Source organism: Biomphalaria glabrata, chromosome 11 (genome assembly GCF_947242115.1).
Source record: "Biomphalaria glabrata chromosome 11, xgBioGlab47.1, whole genome shotgun sequence".
Lineage (NCBI taxonomy): Eukaryota > Metazoa > Mollusca > Gastropoda > Planorbidae > Biomphalaria > Biomphalaria glabrata.
The window spans coordinates 23,499,171-23,524,058 of record NC_074721.1 but is presented as its reverse complement, the minus strand read 5'-3'; the positions used below and the strand labels follow the sequence as shown (position 1 = coordinate 23,524,058).

The window sequence follows — 24,888 nt, the reverse complement described above, 5'->3', positions numbered from 1 at the left end:
AGTTTATGCTGAATGAATATATGGAGATGCTGTGACTGAGTGGTAAAGCACTTGGAGCCAGAAGTCCCGTGTTCGAATCCTGGTGAAGACTCTAGGTAGACCACTTCGGGGGCCGATATTGAGTTTGTGTTTCTACACAAATGTCTTTGTAACCATGATTCTTGAGGATTTGAAAAAAGATTGACCCTTCACAAAACAATTAGATCAATTAGATACTCATTATAACAAATCAGTTAAACCAGGTTCATATCTAAATTCACATTCACTTTCCCCTATCCTTTGGTATACTGGACCGTTGGGGCACCACACAAGATCTGTCTCCATTCTTCTCTGTCATTGGCTTTTGATAGAATTTCATTCTGATGTTATTTCTAAAAATATTGAAATCTGCCTTTTTACCTGCTTGGGTGGACCACTTCGGGGGCCAATTTTGAGTTTGTGCTACCACTGTCTTTGTAACCTTGTTTCATCTATGATACTTCTTAAGTTTGTTACGGACTCTACTGTCTCTAAGAGACATCCATCCAAAGTAGTAGAATAAGTGTTATTCACCTTGTTATCATAATCCTGTTTAGAGGCTTACAAGCCCAATTTTAGACGAAATAGCATTTTTTAATGATATTTGGATATTTTTGATAAATCTATTAAGTATTTTTTCAGCAGAATGCCCAAATTAACTAAAATTAAAACAATTTTAGAACAAACTGATCATTATGCCCGCCTTGACATAATAAGCACCATCAGAGATATAAAAAGTACCAGGTGACTGAGACTCTCTTGGTTGAATAATTTGTTGAGGAAAGACATTTACTTATTTTGGAAACATTTTTGTAATGACAAAAATGAGCGATTGAGTCAAGGCTCCCAATCCGAAGATTTAAAGACATTGTGTTAGTATTTTAAAGAAGGATTCATCAAATCAATTTTTGGACAAAATAGTTGGAGCAGTCAACGAATTCGCATATGCTGCCGCTTCTTTTATCTATAAACCTAAACAACAACAACAACGCCATGCTCCGGAATTCACCCAATAAAACCTACTTAGCTTAAAAAACGGCATTGTCAGCTTTCATTTAACAAAACTTTATTGTAAAGACGAATGTATTTTCTAATACATTATTATGCTTATCCCTACCCACATTAAGCCCCGAGCAATCCGTTTTGCATAGGGCCCCGCAATAGCTAGGATCGGCCCTGGGTATTATTTAGCGGGCATCATTAAAGTCTTGAAATTGTGAATCAAAGTTCAGTTGATGGTGAAAATTAGAATACAGTGAACTTAAAGACATGTTTGTTTCTTTGTTTAATGATGCCAACCGGAACATGCCAACACTTGATATTTAGTCAAGCTACGATAGCTGAATGATAAGTAATCTTAGATGAAATAATCATAAACAGGTACTAATATAGATAAATTTAGTAAAAAAGATCTTTTATAAGAAAAAGCTTTATACAGATTTTCACTTTCAAGTTAATCACACAGTAAACTGAGCTCTTTATCACATATATCATTTATAGATATATTATATCGATATGTTTATTACAAAATGTACTGTCATCAAATCAACGTCCAATTAACCATTACTTGAATGTAATAGAACAATCGAGCACCTAAATTTTTTTCATTGCTAAACGATACTTTCATGAATTTTATATCAACTATAAACTAATCCTTCGGGAATTGTGTAGCATCTATAAATGAATCTTTTAACAGTCAAAATTATTTGGCTGACATTTACATATTGACATTTTAATAGGACCACACTAACAGAACTTGACATCAAAGTAGCGGCCTTGCGGTGTCTCAAGACTCACGTATGAGTGACGGTCTCACGACGACTTATACAGCGTCCATCTCGAACTTGGACTTGTATAAAATGTTCTCCAATTTCCCCACATGTCTTACCCAAACATAAACTGGCATTTTCTTGAGATGTGACCGGATGTTCATCCTGGTAGACTGTATTCATTGTCCTTAACTGTCCATCTTGAGAGACGGCATTCACTAATTTACAGTTTCCATTCTGGTATTGGTATTTTGTTTTTTTGGCACTATTGATTGGTTTAAAATGATAGCTCATTGACTTATATTGTCCAGCACCCATGTCAGAAATCTCCGTGGCGGTATCATTCCAAAGTTGTACTTTCTTCAAATGTTCACAAGTTGATGGTAAAGATGATTCTGTTCCCCTCCTGGTTTCTGTTGTTTCTGGTAGATGGTTCAACCAGTTCTCTGTGGTGTTATCTGGATCATCAGTAAGATGTCCATTTAGCCAAACATAAGCCAGAGCTAGTACAAGACAGAAAAAGATTGCAGCTACCAAATTTAAGAGAAAAGAGAAGAAGATGTTATCAATCATTTTCGTTCCTGTTATTTTAGTCTGTACTTGTTACAAACATTCAGGTTAGATCTATACAAAAGTGATTCGGTAACACGATGTTAACCTGGGGGAAGTGCAAATGATCGTTCACCTTGGCCTATTTCTTGACCATTGTTTAAAAAGTCATCTTCGTCATCATCCGACGTGTATGCAATGAAAGTCTTAAAGTAGAAATACAAAACTAAAAGATCTAATATCAGGCACAAAGGAAGTGATACAGGCATGATGGGTTAATATGGTTCTCTGGAGATGTGATAAAAAGATATCTATCACTAACTTTTTTTTTCTTATAGAAACCTAGCAGCTACTAATTATCTGGTCTGAAGAGGCATATCAGACACTAACTGAGCAGAGCCTAGCAGATCAGCCACTACCTGCTTTGAAAAGACCCACTAGACACTTTACTGCCTGGTTTAAGAGAGATGCTAAGATGAAAAGACATTAGGATATACTATCTTTGTGATAAAAAGAGACCTAAAAAAGTCCAGACCAGAAAGGAACAAATAATACACAGCATACGAAGAAAGTCCTCTGTATAAGGTGTGCCACCTAGAGGGACTGCTATTACTGCCATAGCTTTACTTACCATCGACTAAAGACACTGTGTGTGAGTCGAGAGACTAGCTGGATGACATGTAAGAACACTAGCATCACAATGAAGTCTAATAGAGGACTGCTCGAGTCATACACATAGCCAAATAATTTCACATAGATTACATGCATGACGAGTCTTGAACCTATATAGAACATATGCTGCAATAAACCAAAGTGTGCCTTACAGACTTAAAACATGCTCTTCTACATGTTGTTACAATCAATATACAACCGTCTTGCTTGACGTTGGTCTTAACAAGGGGACTATCTTAAACGTGTGGCTATAAAAGGTATAAAGTTGATAAAAAACAGCGAGACTCTATTCAAGACTAGAAAATTGCTTATACGTAGAAAAAACAAACAAAACCCAAATGAGTGCTAAAGTAGATCTCCAAAACAGAGAGCTAAACAAGAGAGAACGTGGATCTGTTGTCTTCTAAAACTTAGTCATCTTCTTGGCTGCTAACGCTTCGATGTGCCAGTTGAAAGAAGGGATTGTTTTCACAGTACAGCAGTTGAGTTTCTCGCTGGATGTGACAGAAGATTCCTTGTTTGTCTGTATGTAACTCCCTGGTAGACCTAGTTTCAGATCATTTACACTTGATTGATTGTAGTTGACTGGAGAAGAACAGATTTTGTTTAGCTTTAAATAAGGATTGTAATACTGACCACCTTCAACTCTGCGCAAACTATTGAATTCTATTTTCTTTCTATCTCCGTTCATGAGTTCCTTCATAAAACCAGAATGAAACTGGTGACAATGGTCATGAATATTGCTTTGGTTTAGAGTACCTGGCTTCTGGTTCCTGCAAGTTGTTACATGGTTGCTCTGAACATCCAGCCCACTTGTCTCTGAATGTTTGAAACCTACACTCTGACGCATATATTGAATGAGTGGCACACTGGTGTCATGAGAGCTAATTGGATGTGTAGCTGTCTTCTTGGCATTGTTGAGACCGTTGTCTAGACAAGAGTCCGAGGAACAACATGGTGAGCAAAATGGAGAGTCGTGACATTGAGTCAAAATGTTTTTCAAGTTATTAGTTTGGGAATAGATCGCTGATTGTTTCAGTGGATTGTAAGTGATAGAGTAGTTTGGAATGTCTCTACTGTTCACGCACAACTTACTGTCTGTAATATCGGTAGCTCTGTAATCCCCATATTTGATATCAAGGGAAGACTGATTTCCTTTGCCGCCACTGTATGATTGATTGGGCGCATCTTTCAAATAGGTCGGCATCTGATTATAGCTATCAATGACACTCATTTGTTTTTCAATATTGTTGTTGTAATTGCCAGTATTGTTGAGTTGATTGTCTAAACTGACACTATTGTACAAAGGATTTAGCTTTTTATTTAGACACGTATACAATATATTTCCGGAAGTTTTTATTTTGCTGTACATTTCATTTCCCAAATTGTTGAGATCACTGTACATCTGATTTCCAGTAGTGTTGATACTATTATAAGTTTCATTTTCTGTACTGTTCAGGCCACGGTAAACCTTAGTAATCGTGTCATTATTTGTGCACATTTGATTTTCAAAATTCATAAAATCTTGATGCATCTGATCTTCTACTTGATCAGTTCTGTTTGTGTGTGTACAATAAGATTTTGTGCATAGACACCTAGGAGGGGCTTTCGTCCTATACAAACACTTGTCACATAATTCAGAAGTTTTGACGTCCCTTAATACCTTGTCTAACTCATAAATATATCCAGATGTCATTACTTCTTTGGGTGAAGTATGGCATGTTGTTCTTGTGCTAGTCTCGTAAGGCAGTGAGCTGCTTGAAGCCAGCTGAGCGTTATAGCCTTCATTTCTCCACCTTGGATCATCCTGGAAATAGAGAACAGATTTGGCTTGTTTTAGCAACATATGTCCATCGTGGGATAAGAAAGGTTATCATAAATAATAATGAATTAAAAAAATGATATGCTTATTTCAATTGCACACTTAAAATCACACACATATTCCTATTTCTATTATTTCATTTTCCAAATGATTATACATCCATTTCTATACACTAGAGTTGGCCATAGCTGATGATTCACATCTCTAGTGGGTCTTTTAAGTTAGTATCCATTGGAAAAATTTGATTTTTTCCTCTTTATATTTCATTTTTCTCCAATTTAATTGTTTTGAATAATTTCCTCACATTGATTCAAATTATTCAAAAAGTTGTAAATATATTTTCATGAAACTTGGCACATATCAAGAATGAAACTTGGCACATATCAAGAATGAAACTTGGCACATATCAAGAATGAAACTTGGCACATATCAAGAATGAAACTTGGCACATATCAAGAATGAAACTTGGCACATATCAAGAATGATATGTTTTGAGCACACCCTACTACTTTTGCTTGAATTGAATAAAAGTTTTAAAGTTATGGTCATTTATAAATGTTATTTTTATTGTTTTTGCTTACAAAACAAAACAACAACTATAAATTAAAAAAAAATATTTCAAAGGGTAATACTCTTTAGAATATAAACATGTGACTAGATAATATATGCTTGAACATATCTGCAAAGTTACAGCTCAAAATCTTTAAAAAAATTTTTTTAGAAATCTGTTCCCAAAAGTTTTTAACTATTTATAGTAATAGGCAGCGGCACAGTCACACCAAATGTAAAATTGACTTTATTACTCATTTTAAATGTTAATCAAATTATTTTTATCCCTGTCGGATCCGCCTATTATAGAAGACGTGATTTTATTTTGATTGTCAAAAGTCAAAGATTTATTAGCCTTGTAAAAAAAATATTTTCTGTCTTACATGTTTTGGATGTTCTTTCAAAATGAAAGATAATTAACTTCCTTGTCCAAACCTCTCGCTGGATGACGGGGGATGGCAGCGAGCTGGGTATGAACCCGGGACAGTCGAGATAATCAGTCCAGCACGCTAACCGCACGACCAGGCATTGCTGTTAACTTAATAACAAACTGGTTACAAACTAATAGCCTATTATTGATAAAGAGATACCGGGTATGTACAATATGTCGGACGAGCGATTTTAGATAATCTTTCAGCATTGGTTTTTAATTGAAAAAAAAGAATAAGAAGAGAATAGATATCTTGCTTGTAGGCCTACTTCGATGTCTCAGCACAGTTAACAACAGAGCTATTGGCATTTTCATTTAAATGGAACTAGAGTGAGGGTGTAGATCTACCTAAACTAAACTTCTGATTTAGCACTCTCAAGATCTATATCTAGTAGATCTAGATCTAGAATATAAATTTGGAATAATATAGATGTAATTAGATTTATAAAAATAACAAAATATATGACGTCACACTAGTCCATGACCTGACACTTTGGGGATAGAACTGTAGTAGTACAGGACCTGCGACAACCTACCTCTAGATCTCATTGAGAGGGTCAAATTGCGTGTTCACAAAATCCCCTCCTCCCCCAAAAAAACCCTGACCTATAATTTAAAGCGAACTCATATTTCTATTTTAAAAAACACAACTGAATATGAATTTTATTAAATGATTCTGTTAATTTATTATTTTATATTTTGGGGTTCTTGACACATCGGCACAATTCAGGCCATGTCTGCTCATAATTCCTCAAGGGTTTCTTAATCAATAATAAACATTTTCAACTATAGGCCTTTTCTTTTTCTTGTGAGCTTACGTGCTAATTTGATTTGTATCATTACGCGACCAAATATATTTATGAATTTCTAAAATTAATCGCAAGAATGCTATTTGACCTATATCTAGTAGATTTTATTATGTCTATTGAGTTGCACATTTTTTATTTATTTCTTAGGGCCTTCCGGTTGTGGGAAGGACATTTAACATAGACTACAGTCTCTGCCATGATCTGAGGAATCTATATAAATAATTCTCTTCATGGCTCAAGAGTTTGGACACTAGTAATGGAAAGATCATTCTTTGTTTTCTGCAATTTGGTCGGACTAGAGTTACCCCATGTAATTTTAGAGGCAAAAAAAATGGAGCGGGTGGGGTAGTATGCACCCGTCGCTAAATAGCAGGGCCGGACTTAACCATTGTGACCAAGAAGTCATTGGAAAGAAAACAAGTAATCTACTCTGTATTCACGCGTCACTAAATAGCAGGGCTGGACTTATCCATTGTGGGGCCCAATGCGAAACGGATTTCGCGGGACCCAGTTTGGGTAGGGATATGGATAATAAGTGAAAATTAAGAGTTTGTATTAGAAAATATATTCGTCTTTGCATTTCATTCATTCTTTACTACGCACAAAATTACTACACGAGCCTTGCGTGTAGCGAAGTGTTACAGTTTATCATAAGAATTCTGTTTCCTACATAGATCAAATGTATTGCACAATGCCGTTTTGTTTAATCGCGCGTAGGATTGGCCTTTTCTATATTGAATGACACCCCAAAATGACAATTTTTGTCTATATTTCAGAAGATTTCCCAAAGTGGTCTATATAGACCCCCAGGGGTCTTACGACCATTGAATACCGGAAAATATAACATGGGATCAATGAGAGAAAACTTTTGGGAACCACTGATAAAGATAATGAAATTTCAGGACCTAGGTTACAAAGACAGCTTGTGTGCAGGCACAAACTCAAAATCGGCCCCCGAAGTGGTCCACCCAGGCAAATAAAAAGGCAGGTTTCAATATTTTCAGAAAGAACATCAGAATGAAATTCTATCAAAGACAAATGACAGAGAAGAATGGAGAAAGAAGGTTGATGGATGCTGTGTGGTGCCAAAACGGTCCACAGACCAAAGGATAGGTGAAAGTGAATGTGAAGTTAGATGTGAACCTGGCCTAACTAATGTCTTATAATGAATGTATAATTGCTCTAATTGTTTTGTAAAAAAGATAATCTCTTATTCCTCAAGCAAAAAAACATTTCCGTAAAAAAAAAAATAATTCCTTTAGTTAAGTGTTTTATCGCCATTGGTGGACAGTGCAGTTCACGCAATAATATGAAAAAACTACTTATTAATTATTGTTTTAAATTATGTCCAACTTATATGCATACTAAATAGATTTTTGTGTGGAAATGTAGTAGTTAGTGTAACAGAACTTACTGACTACAAATAAAAAACCGTTTGCATAAATGTGTTAAAAAATTGGTAAATAGTCATCTTCTCTACTAAGGAGCCTCTTGTATTTGTTACTATTTATAGTATTTTTAAATAAAAAACTGCTTGCATAAGTGATTTTAGAAATTACATTTTTCGCTTTCAGAAAAGAAAAAAAGTAGCCGTTGCATCAGAACTATGAATGGTCTAAAATATTACGATGTCGGATTTTCACTAGTTTTCGAGGTCTAAGCGGGACGGACGGAAAGACGGACAGACATTCCACACAAAACTAAAAGCGTCTTTTACCCTTTCAGGAGGCCGCTACTAAAACAAGTCGAAATGAAACAAGATCTACATTGTTCAAAAGACAAAGAGGTTTTGTGTAGAATAAGAAGTTGGAGCGAAAGGACGTACACATGTGTTAAATGATCTTTTGTTTTTGAGTGCTTAGTGTTAAGGTGTCTTGATGTTAAGATGAAATTGTGTAGATCAGACAATGCCGGGCAAGCTACCCTACCTCATCGTGGTTCCCGGGTGGAAACGGTCGTGAGAGGGGACGGCTAGGCCAAATAGTAGCACACAAGGCTTACGCGGGAGTGCTTAAGAGGGTGCGAGAGCATCCTGATTGCAATGTGCGAGGATGTAAAAGAGCTCCAACAGCGATCTGCCAACGTCCAGGCGCCGTCCCTTAAGGGGCCGTTAAATAAATTGCGTGTCCCGCACGGTTAGCCTGGCGGGGTCCCGGTGGTGCGTGACAGAACGGCGTATGCGAGGTGTGCGCAGTTCATTCAGGCCGGTAAGGTAAGAGGGAGCTCTTGTTCGCTTTTGCTGGCCTTAGGGTTCCAGGTGCGATGCACAACTTTACATCACAATTTCAAATGATCCGACAATGTGTTTCCGACATTATAATTTAGTGTAGATTTCTAATTAGGTAATTACTGAACACTCAAATAAGATCATCATGCCGCAGATTCAAATACAACTATTAATTCAAACAATGAAGATCCTTGAACAATAAATAGAAAGCTTTAATTCTGGAACTAGGAATCACTTGAATAAAAATACAGACTGTACAATAAAATTAAACAAGTTAATTATCTTCGCTCAAGCTCATAACTATAACCAGATCTACCAATGGTTCTGATTCTACAACTCAAACTCTAACTGAACTCGACGAGATTTGTTCTACAACTGACTTTGCCTGTCCTTGCCAAAACGCTTTAGTCCCTAACCTCTCTCTGCATTCGCAAATAAGCCACGCCTTTCACCCTGCTAAATCTTTGCTGCTCCTTTTATGGTCATGACTAGAAGACTGGAGATCACTTACAAAGGCCGCGGGATACAGATTTGAAACAAAAGAAAATCCACTGCCAAGGACTGACGTAGACGGCGAAATGAAAATCCAAATCAATCACCGACAGATAAGACTAAGACTGTTTATTGATCCTGAGGTAAATTTGTTGTAATTACAAAGACTCTTGTCTCATATAAAAACAACACAACAGAAACATTCATGTAAATAGAACAGACACAAACATAAAGAGTTCATTGAGTGACTACACACAGATGTCCTGATCATGTTTCCTAGTCAACGAGTGGCGTTGAACTAGTCTGACCGAGTAAGGAACAAACGATTTTTTGTACCGCTCGGTTCTAGTCTTGATTGACAGAAATCGCCCACTTCGTGACAATTCAATGTAGTCATGTGGTCTTCCAAGATTTTTCCGATTATGGTTATGTTTGCGTTAGGTATGGCAAAATATGTAGGTTGCAGCTAGGACTGGGTTGCCACGAAAAATACTACACTTCTCAATAACAGAAACAAATTATATATTTGGAAAAATGAAGAAAATGGGTGCATTAATTATAAAATAATTTTAAATTATTAAAGATGTAACCACTCTAGTGATTTATACTTACATGTAGCAAAATTTTGTACATGTAAATCTGCTGACGTAATGATTCAATCTCTTGAAAAATGTTTTTAATCTGGCGCTTAAGAACCATAAGCTCTGAGTGGATTCTGGCTGTTTTCATTAGATTACCTGGAAATAACCATTGGTGAGGGGAAGTACAATTTAGATCTATCCATGACCCCTGTATCAAGTTTTGCATATACAAGTTATACATTTTTATTAGTCTAACTAAATATTTGCTTATCTAAATATAATGCACATTAATTAGAACACATTTAAAATTGACTAAATAAAGTCTTGTGTAAAAAAAAAGCTATTGCTTTCAATAGAACAAACTAAATAATAATGCAACAATCATTTTTACCTTTAATTTTAAAGCTTGCTAGTTTGGTTGCAAAATAATGTTCTGCTTTGGCTTTTTTAAAACGATGATTCTTGGCACAGTGAATTGGAGTGGGTGTTGGATAAGGCCATCTTAGCTGAAATAAACGAATCTCTTTCAAGTGAGGACAACTTGTGGCCTAGACTTACAAGTGTTCCAAAGGGATATAATCTAGATGTTTACCGTGTCATGTTGAGTTGCACCAAATAGACCGGAAGCAAGGGCATCGGACAAAACGTTGCACAAAGTGGTTTAGAAAGGAAGTGTTCCAAACTTCCAGAAGCTGCGCCCTGAACACCTGCAAGTCTAGAGAGCAGCTTTTCTGCAAGGAGAACACACGTTAGTGGACACTGGCAAATACATGCATAGGGTTACATAATATAAAACAAGTTAGGTCTTAGTGGACTTACTGGCAAATACATGCATTGTTACATAATAAAAAGTAAGTTAGTTCTTAGTGGGACCACCGGTATATACATTCATAAAATTACATAATAGAAAACAAGTTAGGTCTTAGTAGAACACTGGTAATCTTTACCTTTATCATTCAGATGGTTCCATACACATTATATTTTAATAGGAACATTCCTTATTTATTTTACACTAAAATATTTTTTTTTGCTCAAAAATCATGTCCCACGCTGTGAACAAACCTGTCCATAATTTGTCAGTATAATTTTTCTGTTTAACTTTTTCTGTTTGTTAAACATACAAACTTCTCATGTATTATCTACTCATATTTTCTAGAGATCTAACACTCTCTATTTTTGTCGTTGAAACTCAGTTATTAGCGACGTATTTAGGCCTTACGCTGCGAGACTTTCTCCACCGCTTGCCTAGCATGAGGCAAGTTTTTTTACAATTTCTTTTATTTTATTACTTTCCATTTTTATGTTTCAATCTTTTTGATGTAATGGGGATAGACTACGGCTCAAAAACTAAGAAATCAACATTCATATAAATCTAAAACGAAATAAATACAAACATTCGTAGCAATGATGACCAGACTGACTACAAGACAGAAAAAAAAATCACAATTTTACTTGTCTTCTAGATTGTAGATAGCGACAAGTATCGGTGGAATATTGAACCATTGATTTGAATCAAGAAAATATCTGAGACCGTTGCAGAACAAATGAGTTCACTGACGAGAGCATTAACTCATTTTATGTAGACAGAAAACTACATTTCAGTGAACCGAGATATACAAAATGAATGGTTCACTGCAAGACCGACAGACAGACAAATAATCTCACCATTGTATCTATGAGTAAACCAACAGAGCGAGGCGTCGTTCTGTTCTGTTCTTCTTTAGTTCTTGTTATAACATCAGTTTTGTTAGTTGCTGAAAATTGTCTATCGTGTATCCTAGTTGCTGGTCGTTCATGTGCATATATGTCTGTCGCAATGGAGAAATCGTCCACACGACTATTGTAGCCTGCATGTATGTTAGTAGCAAGTTCTGCAAATCTAACCTGTTCTGCATATGTTAGTCTATTATTACACAATCCTGCAAAGCAAGCTCGCCTACGAATGATTCTTGCCATCTTCTTGAGTGCTCCTGATTTAGTCAGAGTTTGTTTATGTTTTATTATTTCACTAGTAAAAGGATATGTAATCTTTGTTGTATCTAGATCAATGGGACATGTGAGTTTTGATAAACCAGTAGGATATATAATCCTGTCTCTATCAATAGAGCAAATGGTATTTACGGCCTCTATAGGAAATGTAACAATGTCTGCAACAGAATATTTGACGGCTGATGTTTCAGGACACTCGATATTTATATTATCAAAAAGACATTCTACCTTTGCTAAGCCTATCTTTTCTTCTGTAATAGGTTGATTGCCTGTGTTTTCATCAGCACATAATGGTGTAAGCATTTTGTCAGATTTATTTGCCTTGGTTTTTGTTACCACGGTATTTAACTTGTGTGTGTCCCTGCAAAGTCTATCTGTGTCTCTCGATGGCGTACAATCTGAAACAAAAAAAAACCCCAGGGAAAATGACTTTATAATCATCACAGTGAGTGGTTCTATTCCCGTAGCAATAATATTTGATACTATTGGTTAAAACAAACAAATTTATGTTCAAAATCAAGTCTTGGTGTTGATTCATATATCAGTAATTGATTCCTATAGTGGCAAATCCTGCTGTGTACACTGGGAGTGTACATCACAAAAATTAAAATTTAAAAAGAACATGTTACAAGTTTTAAGTCTATTAATTAATTATAATACTAGGATCCTTTATGTTTCTAAATCAATTAGTTGTATTTGAAAATAGTTTATATAAATGTATATGTACATTCTTGTTCTGTCAACTTCTGATTTAATGAATACATTCTTCACTTTGTTTCTCTATACATCTACCATTAATATCATAGTGTATAGGCAGTAAAACGGTGGGATATTTTTAAAAACTGCTTTTGCATAGCGCAATTTTCATTCTTACAGCATGCTCGTAGAACTAGAGTCCACTCGCTTCTTACAGCATGCTCATAGAACTAGAGTCCACTCGCTTCTTACAGCATGCTCATAGAACTAGAGTCCAATCGCTTCTTACACCATGCTCATAGAACTAGAGTCCACTCGCTTCTTACAGCATGCTCGTAGAACTAGAGTCCACTCGCTTCTTACAGCATGAGAGCATCTGCGAGAATGTTCTCCTTTCGTGGGCCACTAAAAATGAAAATACTTGATTTGCAAATAGTACATGAAACGAATAAATCACCAAGTTCCACAGGCGGGGTAGCGGCTCAGAGATATATTTGATATTTTGGGGGTTTTGGCGCATCGGCACGATTTAGGCCATGTTGTGCCCATAATCCCTCAAGGGTTATTTCGCCTTTATAGCCCAAAAGATAAATATTTTACCACTAAGTTATTAAAAATAAGGTCCATTCACAACTCAAATAGTTGTTGTGTTCTTGAAACATTTGGCAGTAAAGAGAGATAAGGTGCTAAATGAAGACTAGGTGACCTAGTTGCAAGAAAAGATCACACCTAAATTGCGTCAATATCCTCAAACCCAAGGAAGATTAGTGGCGCACGGATTATGACGAAAAATGACGAAAAATGTCAAATGAGAGGAAACTAACAATGAATGTACAATGAATCAAGAAGAAAAAAATGAGCAGACCAGGTTATCACAACCCCTACAAAACAGTAGAGGGAACAGGCCAAATTGTGGCAGACAAAATGATAATTACAGATCATAACCAAGAGGAGGCCAGAAGATTGTGCAGTAGTACACCTAGCTAATGACAATCCTAAATAGAGAAGAGAGCATATTAAACGGGAAAAAGGTGTGTATCCTCAGAGACAAAGAGTTAACGCGCTTAGGTAAGGGAGTCGCTTAGAGAGATAAAGAGATATTCCACCAGGTAAATGTTGACTTTGTCTGGAAAATGGACGAACGTTCCACTATAAATACCTACTGCTACACTACTACAGTACTATAGTTTATTTTGCACCAGCCCAATTAGCAAGTGTGTAGACTAGTTTTGCAAAGCTGAAAGACAAAGCTAAGTGTATATTCTCTCTAAGAAGTTTGATTTGCGAATTACGTTGACAAATTAGTACAGCGTGAAAAAGAGATACTTCAGAGAAGCTTTGATGGTGTCCCTGGAGCGTTTTCTTTGTCCACCTTGTGGCCATACAGTAGTGGTTTATAGATGCGGCGGTCTTCTATTCTGCAAATGTGGCCTGCCTATCGCAGCTGGGACTGCATCAGGATTTTGTGGAGGCTTTGAGTAAATTTCAGCAGAAACTCGTCAGAAAATCAAGGAAAGAAGAGAGAAGAAAGCAGGCATGAACACCAGTACAAAAAGAGCAGGAAAAGGAAAAGTACAAAAATAATATGCTGAAATAGATTTCAAGGGTAGTGTAAGAACAGACAGGCGAAACAACAGTAAAGCACTGGCAAAAGAAGCAGAAGAAGCAGCCCTTCGAAACAGCACCAAAGACCTGTATTTAGTCATCAAAAAGATATCTGGAAAATTGCCAAGTCAGAGAGACCAGTTAAGTACAAAAATGGTGAAGTGATAACAGATGAAGAAGGACAAAAGAAGAGACGAATTGAGCATTTACAGGAGCTACCTAACAGACCTACTTCTGAAAAACCACCAGAGATACCGCCAACTGTAAGAGATATACCTATCAAGTGCAGTGCACCCACCAAGAAAAAGATTTGCAACGCAATCAAGCAATTGAAGAATGGCAAATCTGCAGGTTCTAAAAGCATCCCTGTTGAAGCGCTAAAGGCAGACATTGATATCAGTGTACTCTTATCAAGTTACTCTACCCTCTCTTCTGCACGATATGGAAAAAAGAAGAAGTGCCACCAGAATAGAAGGAGGGCTCTCTTATCAAACTCCCCAAGTTTGATATTATTATTATAGCTTTTATATAGCGCTACTTTCATACTTATAGCATGCTCAGAGCGCTTTGGTCCAAACTCATTTGTGGACCGGTGGGGGGAGGGGGTATCTAGGAGTTGGTTTTCCGTGCTGCCTTTAGGCGCTCAGTAAACGCAACTCTGCCCGAGTCGGGTGTCAAACCTCGAGCCCCCTTCTAGGTAGCCGAGACAAGCCAAGTTCAAGCGCACTTAGCCCCTCGACAACGCTTCCCAACTACCGAGAGATAACGCTGCAGTCAATTCCAGGAAAAGTTTTTAACCGCATTCTGCTAAACCGAATGAAAGAGGCTCTAGATCCACATCTTTGTGACCAACAAGCCGGCTTTCGAAAGTAGAGATCATGCTTTGCACATATCAAATAGCAACGATATGCATAATTCTGGAACAGTTCATGGAATAGAACGCCCCTTTCTACGTCAGCTTTATAGACTATGAGAAGTTGTTTGACAGAGTGGACCGACCCTCTGGAGACTTCTGAGACACTATGGAACGCCTGAAAAAATTACAAAATATCATCATATGAGGAAATGACTAGCAGAATAGTGCTTAGCAGACAACTGACAGACGCATTTGAAGTCCAATTAGAAGTGAGACAAGACATTTGCTCTCTCCATTCTTGTTTCTGCTAGCCATGGATTGGGTCATGAAGACAGTAACAGACCAGAAGTGGAACGGTTATACAGCAGACACTATGGAAATAACTAGACGACCTAGACTTTGCAGATGACCTAGCTCTTCTTTCTCACACACAACAGCAGATGCAGAAAAAGATAAGCGTCGTAGCGGACAATTCAGCTAGAATGGGGCTTACTATTAACGGAGAGAAGAGCAAAGTGCTCAAGATAAAGGCGTCCAATAACACACCCATTACAATCCAAGGCGAGGCACTGGAGGAGGTGGAAAGCTTCACCTATCTCGGCACTATCCATGGAGAAACAGATGCAGATGACAGAACCGGCATTGATAAGGCTCGACCAGCACCAGCTAAAGAACACCTAGGGATCTATGGAAATAAGCCTCACCACCAAGTTCAGGCTTTTTAACACCATTGTTAAGCCAATACTACTTTACGGAGCAGAGACCTGAAGAACCACCAATCACCACCATGAAAAAAATCCAGGTAGTTCTAGATTTATCTTTTCAATGCTATCATAATTATTTTTTTGTTGTTGTATTTATTCATCGTTTAAAGTGATCCTCCGATTGATCACCCCACACACTTTACATTTTGAATCTAAATACAGCATTTAAAGTGAGTTTTAAACATTCTATCTACATCCTTTATTCATAAGAAAAATATCTAGACTTATCTTTTTAATGTTATTAGGATTAGTTATTTTTTATTTATTTAGACCGTGTTTAAAAGAAAGCGGAAATAACGTAAGGCATATACAAAAGTAGAGACTTAGGAAAAAGGGAACATATTTGCTTTAAAATATGGAATTTGTGTGCTATGCTTTTATGCGTTATCGCATATTGAAGAAATACTGAAAATAGAATACAAAGGCTTGATAAATAGCTTCCGTTTTTCGCGAATTGCGGTGGTCAGGTTACGAATCTATAAAAACCGGTAAAGTAGGTAAAAGAAACATGTATACGACAGTTTAAAGATCTCTTGATCAATGAGTCAGTGATAACTTGCAAATATATATAGTAGATTAGTTTAGAAAGCTGAATTAGTTAGGAGCTGGAATAGAAATAACTTACTGCGTTTGGTCATTTTAACGACGCTAGCATAGCTTAAGGCTGTCTTGGTTGGTTGTCTTCCCTCTCTAGTAGTGCTGATTTGTTCAGACTCAAGTGATTCGTTTTTCACAGATTTACTTTTGGTATATGCTATCATCTTGTTGAAATCGTCCTTTAATGAAGTGTTCAATATATTTCCTTCACATTCCCTTTGTGTCAACTTGAATACATTCTCATCACCATCCGGTCTTGGCTGTAGAGTACTTTTGGATTTAGTTGATGTATGACCAACACCATTCTGCGATAAACATATGCACACTAATTAAAGCAAATTATACAACCAAGAAGCTACAGATCTCTAGTCTTTTTGAAGACTCATGACTAATATTGTATAGATAAAGGGTGATGTAAATGTAATTTAAGACAGGTTCCACTTTTTATTGCACGCCTTCTTTTTCTTAAAACGACAATGGTTCATCTCATGGAGTTGAGCTAAGATGAAAGCCTATGAATCAGCTTTAGTTGGAATGTGTTCAAACGCTATCTCCCACTCTACACGCCGCTCTTGAATCCAAAGGATTCGAAACATATTCAACAGCGTCGCGAGATCTGAAAACCTTCACAACTTTTGTGATTGTATATGAGACATTGGTGTTTTCACATAATTTTTAAAACTGTTTGCATATAATATGCGTATTTATAAGCTTTCTAATTTCCTTGTCCGAAAAAAAAGCTAGCACTACTTAGGCTGGGATGTATGTGGTGTTTGATGTCTTCATTCGGTCACGAAATAACATAGAAGAAGAAAATGAATGTGATGTAAATTAGGTGTACATGAATGGATGTAAAAACAGGACGTTAAGATATTTTCATCAAGAAGCTAAACGTTAACGTTAAGGCTTATATATATATAGAACCATGTGTACAATTTTGTATTCGATTATGACATCCAAAGTTGTAAATAATTTAAAAAAACATTTAACAGCTTGGATAGATTTTTATTTATCATTTAAATTTAAAATTAAATCCAAAGGACATTGCTTGTAAATATACACCTTGATTACATAAATACACTTACAGACAAACGTCACTATCAGTACTATCAGTTTTGGTGTGGTCTCAAATTAGTTGAAAAAGTCATTAGAAACATTACAAAACATGCAGGATGTTTTTTTATTTTTTCATATCTGATGGAGATTTTTAAATCGTAAGGTGACCTGAGATTAACTCCTATTGAAAAAACAGAGCAGGAAGGACTCAATCCTCCCGTAGTGCTCTGGCGAGAAATTGGACCGTTCGGCGTAGTGTCTTATAGCTGCCATACAAGTGACTGCTCAGACACGTCCCCCCTTAGCTCGCGGAGCTGGGGACACTTGTACAAGACGTGCGACACTGTTTCAACGCTCTCTCCACAGTGACGGCATCGGGAGTCAAAGTTCGGACGGAACCGGGCAAAGCAGGCCCCAACAGGACAGTGTTCCGCCCTACACTGCGCAATAATTGTCTGCCCTGACCTCCTCAGTCGCCACCATCGATCGTCGCGATCTGGGTGACGCATGTGCTGCCAGACACCAGGTGCTCTGTCGGATTCCTCCCAGGACTTTAACCACTTCTCTTGAATGAGTGTTCGAATTTGTGCCGTTGCTTGTAAAAACGTGCTTGAGGCTTCGAAGTGTGTGGCTGCCAAAGCACACTCCCTTACGAGGGCGTCTGCCGTTTCATTGCACCTCGCGCCGCAATGTGAGGGCGCCCACTGCATGAATACGACAGCTCCAATAGCAGCTCGGCGGATGTTATCTGCGGCGCCGACTGCCTCTTCTATTACGGGCGACCCTCCCTCGCCGCCACCCATAGTTAGGAGACTGGAGCGAGAGTCGGTGACTAGTACCACAATAGTGGCACCTGTTTCATGTTGGGTCATTCGGGCTCTAATAGCCTCGAACGCCCGAGTTATCCCTGTTAACTCGGCGTCCATTGAGCATGCAGCGCCGCCGCATGAACCAGAGAGCCGATCTGGTTCTGTCCGGTCTGGGTAGACTATAAGGGCCCCATACCCAGATCTATTGGGGTCCCTCAATACCGACCCATCGGTATAGCAGAAAATGGCATCTGATGGGTAGGACTTAATTGTTGCTGATGCCAAATTTTGAATGGCTTGAATCTTGGTGGCTTGCCCTATAAGGGACAGGTTTATTTGTGGGGCCGACAATCTCCTCCACGGAGGGCAAGTACTAATTCTTCTAATTGGGATTCTGTCAGTGGAGAGCCCAGCTGATTTTGACAAATTGGCCGCAATATGGAGGAACGATCGCATTTTATGCGGTTCCTCTCTCTCCACTGTTGCACTAAGATTGTGGTGTGTAGCCTAGAGTCGCCCCTTTTGTAGCGCTCGTAGGCCGTAAGTACCGCCCTCTCCCTCCTAAGATTTAAAGGGGTCACGTTTCTTTAAGATTTCAGCAGCGTTTGTTGGGCTGGTCCGGAAGGTGCCACAACTGAACCTTAGAGCCTGTGATTGTACTAGGTCGAGTGATTCGAGGGCAGTTTTCCTAGCATATACTTGAACCGTATAGCTGTATAGCTGTACTCAATTAGTGATCTGACTGCCCCTAAGTACAATGTGCGTAGCATGTCAGCTTTGGCACCCCGCTTTGTGCTGGCCAGTTTTCTTAGTAACGCTAACTTCTCCGAGGCTTTTCTTTCAACTTCCTGGACATGCTGGAGCATTGACAGTTTTCTATCCAGAGTCACCCCTAGATATTTTGGCGTGTTTTCAAGTTGGAGTCGCAGCCCACCGAGTTGAAGTTCGAATGGAGCCTTAATATTGTCGATTCCTAGGCTGAACAGGGACCAGGTCGTTTTGGCAACGTTTAACTGAATCTGCCATATGTCGCAATGCAATACGAGGAGATGGTTTGGAGGTCTGCTTGTAATGCCGCCTGAATTTGGTCGGCTTTCTTCTCGGTTAACCAGAGGGCAATGTCATCCGCATAAAGCAGTTTTTTTGGACCGCAGTGAGCTGAACAAATCATTAAGATAGGCCATGAAAAGTGTGCAGGGCAGGTGTAATGACACACGATGCGTAGAAGTTGATGTGAATCGGGTTTTTCCTAAGTAATGTGACGAGTAAGAACAGAGTAGGATAACGAACAAGAAAAATAACGGACAAGACGCCTAAGAGGACGACGCTAGGCTAGCGACGACAGAGGACTGTGCCCTTTTTATTGTTTATTAAATTGTTGAAGTTATCAGCCTGCGTTATTAAGTATATTCTTGATTCATTCTGTTGTTGTGTCATATGGACTCGCATGCACCATTAACATATATATAGATCTACTCATCAACAAAATAGACCATCAACACAGGGCAGAGCCATGTGGCAGGTCATTACGTTGTTGTTTTGGCTTGCTAAGGGAGTGCTGGTATTTTGTACGTGTGCTCCTCCCAGACAGAAAGGATTGTATCCAATTGTATATCTTTCCCCGCACACCCATGGCTCTTAGCTGAAGATAGAGGCATTGCTTCCACACACGGTCGTAAGCCTGTTTTAGGTCTATGAATACTGCATATGTGCTTCGGACTCTGGAACCCATCGGTCACCTCCTGTGCGAATATCGTGACCTGATCGATCGGGCTCAAGCCTGCCTTAAAGCCGGCCTGCCCTGGCGCCAGGATACCGGCACTCTCAAAGCACCAAACTAGCCGCTCGTTAACCATGCGCTCAGCAAATTTGCCAAGGGTCGAGGTTGTGAAATGGGTCTGTAGGAATCCAAGTTAGTCGCGTTTTTGTCCTTCTTGAGGACTGGTACAATGATAGCACGTTTGGATATAATTTAAACAGTCTCTCCAGCGAGGGCTAACCTAACTAACCAGCTGGTCTTTCCATAACATAACATTCTGTTATATTAAATCGACAAATTTTCTTTGAAAAAAAAAAAGATTTCCCGCGAAGGGTAGCACAATGAATAGTATCATCAGTTGAAACACTTCGTAACTTTGTTCTTTATACAGGGGCCAAACGTTATGTAACCATTGCTTCACCTTTTGTTCTTGTACATGTGTATTTTGGGTCATACATTTCTAAGCAATATCAAAGTGTAGTCCATTAATAGAAAACTGCTATGGAACACTGTACGATATGCAAAAGTACCTTCAGCGACCGCGAATTGATCTCGATAAAAAGTATTTAATTGATAGAGAAGTAACTTAATGTAGGCTTACTAGAAGCTTCCAATTGAAAATTATGATCTGCATTCAGATGTTTGGTTTAATCCCCATGTGCTACAGAAGAAAACTGTGATTGACATTTCTAGTATCATACTCTAATGTAATTGTTCATTTTCCTTGCCCTTATTGTAAACGGGAACTCTGCCTGTCGGTCTCTAAGAAACTCCGATGCTCGTTTTGTCATTTCTGTATACTGGAACTGATTCACAGAAACACGACAGCACGTCAAAGTTAAAGGAAATGTGCTGACGTCAGTTTCTAAGAAGGCAAGATGCTGCCAAGTAAAAAAAAAACAATAACCTTGCGCCTCTAACACACAAGTCTGCTAAGCAGTGAACATGAAATAATGACCAAGACGAAAACGCCGCGCTACTTTTTAGCTTTTAGTTAAAAGATGTAAAAAGATTTCAAAATAAAAGCGTGACATTGATAATTCTTTTGAAAGCGGAACATTGGTCGTCCCGCCCGAACATTTTATGAAAAGGGAAATGTCCCTCCTAAATCGGGACGTCTGGTCACCTCATTAAATGAAAAAGCATTTCAAGTGGATCTGGAATTTAGTGAATATCCATTTATTGAACCACGTTGAATCTTAATGCCAACCTATAAACTTCAGGATGATAAAACGTTTTATTACTATTATTATTTATACGTTAGTTACATGTAGTCTTTTCATTGTAGAAGAAATACAATGATTATTACTATTATTATTTTTACATGTTAGTTACCTGTAGTCTTTACATTGTAGAAGAAATACAATTATTATTACTATTATTATTTTTACATGTTAGTTACCTGTAGTCTTTTCATTGTAGAAGAAATACAATTATTATTACTATTATTATTTTTACATGTTAGTTACCTGTAGTCTTTTCATTGTAGAAGAAATACAATGATTATTACTATTATTATTTATACATGTTAGTTACCTGTAGTCTTTTCATTGTAGAAGAAATACAATTATTATTACTATTATTATTTATACATGTTAGTTACCTGTAGTCTTTTCATTGTAGAAGAAATACAATGATTATTACTATTATTATTTATACATGTTAGTTACCTGTAGTCTTTTCATGGTAGAAGAAATACAATCATAGAGATCACTTTGGCAAACTTTTCTGTTCCGCAAGTGTTTCGCCTTTTCCTGTCATATAAAAATACTAATGATAATATTATTTACTTTTTATCCAAAATAAAAAAAAAAAAAACAACTCTCTATGTGTGTCTAGAAAATACGAAAAACATGCATATATGTAACCCTGCCGGACCAAGTAAAACAAAGGACGTTTGGGCCACGAGGTCTTCATCAGCTACAAAACAAACAAAAAATAACACACAATTATCACAAAATAGTCTTAAGTGAACTTATTTGTCCGATGCTGTTCTCTATCGAGGCAGAAAAGAAATGAGCTACGCTGGTGTAAAAGCGCGGGAAAACGGAAGGGGGCGGAGATGTCAGGCAAAGATAAATGGGAAAAGGGGGTACCGTAGTGTTAGTGCCCATCGCATATTAAATAAAAGTGTGCTGGTTGTTGATCCCGTTAGGTTGGAGGGTGCCTGACATGTAAATAAGTTATGTGTGTCTACTAGCTAATACTCGTGTTCACCGCCCTCAATTGAACATCCCTCAAACATTATTTTCTTGTATTCCTTATCTTTTTCTCCCCACCCCCAAATATAGTCTAAATATCTCTTCGTCTTCTGGATTCTACATGTGTAGATCTGGCCTTTATCAATATTCTCATTTACACTCTAATAACTCATTACGCACACACACACTAACACAATGCGTATTCATAAAAATAGTTCGAATCTAGAAAAACAACAAGATTGCAAATAGAGTTTTTGTTTCACACAAAACCTGATGCGGCCCCCGACCACTAGCGGATCCAGAACTTTTGACTGGGAGGGGCGATTTTTTTCCAAACCCTATCCCTAAGTCATTGGCGGATCAAAATTTGTTGAATTACAATATAATTTTTATATTATGTCCCTACACTTCTGGTATCTTAGCCGATTCGGTGAAGGGGGGAGGGCGATTGCTTCTACTGCCTTCCCCACTCTAGCCCTTTGAGTGTCGGAGGGGCGGTCCTATTTTTATGGAGAAATCATAGTTTGTGAACAAAATTAGTTGATTATCTATATAATATAAGCTACATATTGATGTTTTCACCAGTTTGTATATTATGTCGCACACACTCTCTGATCTCAAAATTACAAAATTAAAAATAAAATGCACTAATATAATATATATATGCTATGAATTCAATCCTTATATCAAGTCGCCCCACCCCCTATTTTTAATGTCAAATGCATTAATTAGCAGAAATTATAAAAAGTAGCGACTATTTACGTTTTCACTCTACCGCCCTCTCCCCATTTGAAATGAAAAGATGACGTTTTAAAACAGAAAAGTCAAATAGGGCGACAGGAGTTCATGTAATTGAACACGTATTTATCTTACTTATTCTAAGAAAGACTTTGTTTTGGAAAATTTAGAATTCATACCAAATTTTTTATTATTTTCCTAGTCACTTTTTTTCAACCTTTACTCATACTGATAATTTTCTATTGTATAAATAAATTTTGGACTATAACTCACAATATCCACTTGAATCCTAAAAATGCAAAAAATTTTTTTTTTAAATTAAATTTGAGTAGAATCTAATTGGTCTACTTAATATCTCCTCCCACTTTCAATTGAACAAAATGTATCACTTATAAATGAGCTTTTTTACAAAATATTATTGGCTGTTTTTTTTGTTTTTTTTTCGCTGTAGGTTGAGAAACACTGCTTTTTAAAAAATTCTAATATATATCTATACTGTTATAAACCTGGTGGTGGCACAGATGGGGGTAGTGGTGTGTGTGTAGTCAGCCGACGCAAATCGCCCCAGGCCAGCGCTAGACGAGCGGTCAACCGTGACGAGTTACGACGATCGGCCGAGACGAGTGTCAACAAGAGAGTTCGGGAAGGATCGCCGACGTGAACAGAGCTCAGGGGCGTCACGAGAGTTGTAGTCATCTGACCACCTAGAAACGTCGAGCGGCGTTCGGTCCGGTTCGAGAAGGCCAGTAGGGACCCTATATAAAGAGCGGAGGTGTCGCAGTCAAGGGGTTCAGAAAGCGGGTTTACGACAGGAGTTCAGAACACGGTCGACTACAGCACAGTTCAACGGTGTGGTCCTGTACGGAGCATTACGACGGTTCAGTGCGGAGTACTATCAAGTACAGTTGAGACGGCTGGCGTCTTGATCTTGGTCTGTGATCGAGTCCGACACAACGAGCCTAGTGTGTGAAGTCAGTCCTGAACTGTTGAACCCAGTGCAAGCCCGGAACAAGACGGAGAGACCAGTGCAAGAGTTGATACAGCGGAGAGATATTTGTTATCGCAGAGCTATTTGTACTGTTCTACGTGCTGCCAATTGTACAGTATTGGCTGTTATTTATGGACATTAAACCTTTACGTTATTTTGGAGCCCTGACTTGTCAAGTTCTTTAAGTTGGTGGTGTATGGTGCAGTTTGCAGAGAGCCTGGATAGTGAGATTCGTAACAACTGGTGTCAGAAGTGGGATCGGATCGGAATCGGATTGGATCGGATCTACTATGGCTCGTCTGAAACTGCTGTACGAACTTGAATTTAGAGAACTGAAGGAAGAACTCCGTGATCGAGATCTGAAAACGAGCGGAAATAAAGAAACCTTACAAGCACGCCTCCGAGAATGTATAGTTGAAGAAGAGGGAGATCCAGACACGTATCTGTTTGAAGTCGCACCAGATTTTGGAGAGTTCATTCGGGCTATGAGTGTGACACTGAAGAAGTACACCGAGGACATCTGTAGAGAGATTAAAGAGATGGGTACCTCAGTGAAAGAAGTGACGAGCCCCGTGGTCAAAACGATGGACGTGGTGGAAGAAACCCTGTACGACCAAAGAGACTTGAAAGATAAAGGAGCTGCGCCATCGTTAAACAATGAACTACCACCCACCCAAAGCTTTGAAGAAATATGCAGTGACAACGGCAATGCTGATGAATGTGGTGCTACCAGTGAATCTGAGAACAAGGAGTACAGACCTGTGGAGCCGAAAGAGACAGATGAAGAGACAATGAAAGCTGCCCATAGTTCGAACGAATCTTGTGCTGAAGCTTTTCCTGATATGAGCGCCTCAAACAGCCAAACAGACCAAGAGAACGCTGATTTTGCCTACAAGCCTGTTGCTGAGGGAC

At 38.2% G+C, this 24,888-nt stretch overlaps 1 protein-coding gene across 3 annotated transcripts in view; it reads right to left on the bottom strand.

The window, feature by feature from the left end:
• Window positions 1–1,290: 1,290 nt before the first annotated feature.
• LOC106066635 (uncharacterized) overlaps window positions 1,291–24,888 on the bottom strand; it is a 57,061-nt gene continuing 33,463 nt past the window's right edge. For 2 of the 3 annotated variants that reach the window (XM_056045806.1, XM_056045804.1), the window contains 6 exons: window positions 21,720–21,803; window positions 16,454–16,730; window positions 12,136–12,305; window positions 10,310–10,424; window positions 9,950–10,074; window positions 1,291–4,815 (listed from right to left, as the gene is read on the bottom strand). In XM_056045806.1, coding sequence (XP_055901781.1) covers window positions 3,412–4,815; window positions 9,950–10,074; window positions 10,310–10,424; window positions 12,136–12,305; window positions 16,454–16,730; window positions 21,720–21,803 — 2,175 coding nt within the window. In that variant the 3' untranslated portion in view covers window positions 1,291–3,411. The remainder of the gene's footprint in view (window positions 4,816–9,949; window positions 10,075–10,309; window positions 10,425–12,135; window positions 12,306–16,453; window positions 16,731–21,719; window positions 21,804–24,888) is intronic. The other variant, XM_056045805.1, reaches the window with a different exon arrangement.